Genomic DNA, 3,134 nt, shown 5'->3' on the forward strand with positions numbered 1-3,134 from the left:
CCCATTTCAATTCACTTATATCGAGGTGACAGCTCAGGGGACCATTTGGAAAATAGTGATGGCCGTTTTTCCCTTGCCAAAATGTTGTCTAACTTTGAATCATTAGGTATTTAGCCCCCTTATCGACAAGGTAGCATGACAAGGTTGGTCCCATTGGAAACCTGAGGTTGTCTAGAATCAAATGGTATCTCTATCTTTGGGCTACGTCTAAATTTGAGCGTGCCACAGTCTCCGAAAGACGGTCTCGCCGGCGTTTCAGCCAGCAATCCTGCAGGTCTCATAGGGGTAATAAAACATTGAAAAAAACACACTTTGGACCACTTTTTTTCTTGGGATCATCAAAATCCCTATATTAGGGGTCCTATGGATGCCAAAAATCAAAATCAAAACTAGAAAAATAAATAAGAGGGTGCGCGTGGACCCCTCCTAGGGCCTCTACTAATACTCTCTCGCCATGCCTTTCGGCCTGGCGGAGACAATAAGTACTGTCTCCGAGTTTCCTAAACCTGCCACATGTTCCTCAATCAAGTCATAGAAAGTGTTTTGATCTGGGGGTCTGTAGATGGCGCCAATTATCAGTGGTTTTGCATGTGGGTATAATATTTTGACCCAAACCGATTCAGTGGGGTTGTTTTCCATAACTTGTTGTTGTTTTCCATACTCTAGTTGTGTTGATTGGATCCTCTCCAATATAAGACGGTGAGGCTGAATGAGAGCATGTCAGGTCAGGTGAGCTCTGTTCATCTACTGCTTTCCCCCAGGGGTTTGTTCTGTAATTACTCATTTATATTCTGACATTGACAATTGACGGCCATGACGATGAATCATTCAATCAAACAAACAATATTAATCATATACTATTCTAATTGATTGATTACTTGCTTCTATTAACCACTTACAGTATGCCCTACATTATACGTTAGTCTTATGATTATGTCACACAAAAATAACATACAAGCTCACAAGTCACAAAGTGTCTTGTAAAGCACTTTGTGAGTTCTAGTAGGTCAGTACGGTGCATTATTGTAAATAATCAGGTAGTGATGGTGTGTTCTCTCATGACAGTTGTTTAGTTGGATATAAAAGATTACAAATGAAAAGGAAGCTGTCATCTCTGGGTAGATTCTTCAATAAAAATAGAGACTTGAAATTTTAAGTCGTCTCAAGGCATTTGTCATGTTACATTGTACATCAAGGAAGTAAGCACGAGTCCAACTCGTTTCAATCTCACTGAGCATTCTTACCGGGTGCATGGTCGGGAAAAGTTACTTTACAATAAATTTCTATAAGAGAATCTCTATAAGAGAATACCAGCACTCACGGAACTGTCCTTTAAGGCACTTTTATTTTAATACATAAATTGGCATGGTACACTGCAGAGCACACAGCACAACGTACGCATTTTGGCGTCAAGCCTTCATCAGCATTGTATCTGATAGATACAGGTACAACGCTGATGAGGCTTGACGCCGAAACGCGTATGTTGTGCTGTCTGCTCTGCAGCGTCCAGCGTACCATGCCAATTTATGTATTCAAATAAAAGTGCCTTAAAGGACAGTTCCGTGAGTGCTGGTATTCTCTTATAGAGATTTATTGTCATGTTACATTGTAGCCTATATAGGCTATGAGTGTTTGCTGGCCAGTGGCCACTGATATCGATGCTGTCAGCTGACCTTGCAATACCTTATAACCTTTACTGAACTGACGCCACGTACTGCTTGAGGTGACAAAGGCAAGGGGCTGGTTTTAAAAGGGAGGGGTCTATTTGAACATGGCCCTGCATATGCTCTTACTGTATATATTTCTTGTCATTTTGTGTCATATGACAAGAAGTCAAGAAGCTCCTGAAGAACTGAACACAGAAGAACATATCTTTTGATACCGTAAGAATATTGTTTTGTTTTTTTAGTTTTAGTTTTTGACTTGATAGCAGTTAAGTAGCTTATAGAGTACCAGAAGTTCTAATGTTTAGGTGCATATACACCTGAACTAATCATTTCCATAATTTCCTATTGTATTTATTTATTTGTATTTTCAAGATAAATAAATTACTAGAAACGACAGTGTGACTCCAGGCAGTCAGTCACTGGGTAAGAAGAAGTCAAACATGTCATGAGCATCGATTTAACATCTTAAGGCTTTGTCTTTCCAGTTATCATGCCATTGCCTGCGATCGCTGCAGTAGTGGGGATTGGTTCCGCAGTTGCTGCGCTCCTCCCAACTCATCGCCAGTGCAGCATTACGATCACCAACCGCAGTTCCCACCCACTCATTAATCCCAGGTATTTGTTTATTTTGTGTTTTCTATTCTTTTTGCTCTCATCATTTGCTCTAACCAGGCGAGTCATTTGGGGTCTCAGGGTAGGGATGGCAATTGGCATCCCCCAGTGTTCACATTTAACCTCAAATGTAGTTATTTTAGGCTTGTGTCACGTTATAGATATGCGTTTTCTTGTCATTTATTAACCGCTTTCAACCTGGCATCCATATTTTGGGCATGTCATTATAGGTGAACATTTTCGAACATTTTCTCTTTCCCCCCAAAACAACTGTTGTGAAAATAATTGCGTTGCAACGTAATGTGAGCTTGTCGATCCACTATTTTCGTTATTTTGGGAGGGGGGCTTAAGTGGTAATTTATTTTTGCCAACACCTATTTTTTTTAATTTTTATTACACCTCTGGTTCTAACTTTTTTGTTTCTTCCTATTAAGGATGTACATTCAGAGTGGCCATTGTGCCAAAGAGTTACCACATGAAATCGGCTCCTCCATGGAGGCGATTGTGGAGTTCCAAAAGACCGCAAACACTGCGAAGGGCGCTGTCGGTGTCTTCACCTACGATATCAGCGGATCCTCCAAGAAGCTGGCTTTCATGTTCTCTGTGCCCTACGACTACAACCTGTACTCAAACTGGCATGCGGCGGGATTCTTTGGCATGGGCAAAGGTTGCGACTACGATCTTTATAAGGAGATGTATTACAACGCAGAGAACGGATTCGTCAGACAAAAAGGGGGCTCCGCAATCACTCATAGAGACGGCGGTTTTACAGTCAGGACCACGATGGCAGACACTTACACACCTGCCATGACTGTGGAAATTCTTGGTAACTGGAAATATGTTTATGTATGTTAA

General features: G+C 41.1%; 1 protein-coding gene across 1 annotated transcript; it reads left to right on the forward strand.

Annotated features, from left to right (window-relative positions):
• Positions 1-2,714: 2,714 nt before the first annotated feature.
• Positions 2,715-3,134, forward strand: LOC308094337 (DELTA-sagatoxin-Srs1a-like; the record flags this gene model as incomplete). The annotated part of the gene is made up of 1 exon (XM_080440928.1): positions 2,715-3,134. One exon carries the CDS (start codon positions 2,715-2,717, stop codon positions 3,132-3,134), a length of 420 nt encoding a protein of 139 aa, XP_080297054.1.

The sequence above is a fragment of the Gymnoscopelus braueri genome (genome assembly GCF_963280865.1).
Source record: "Gymnoscopelus braueri genome assembly, chromosome: 2".
In the NCBI taxonomy this organism is placed as follows: domain Eukaryota; kingdom Metazoa; phylum Chordata; class Actinopteri; order Myctophiformes; family Myctophidae; genus Gymnoscopelus; species Gymnoscopelus braueri.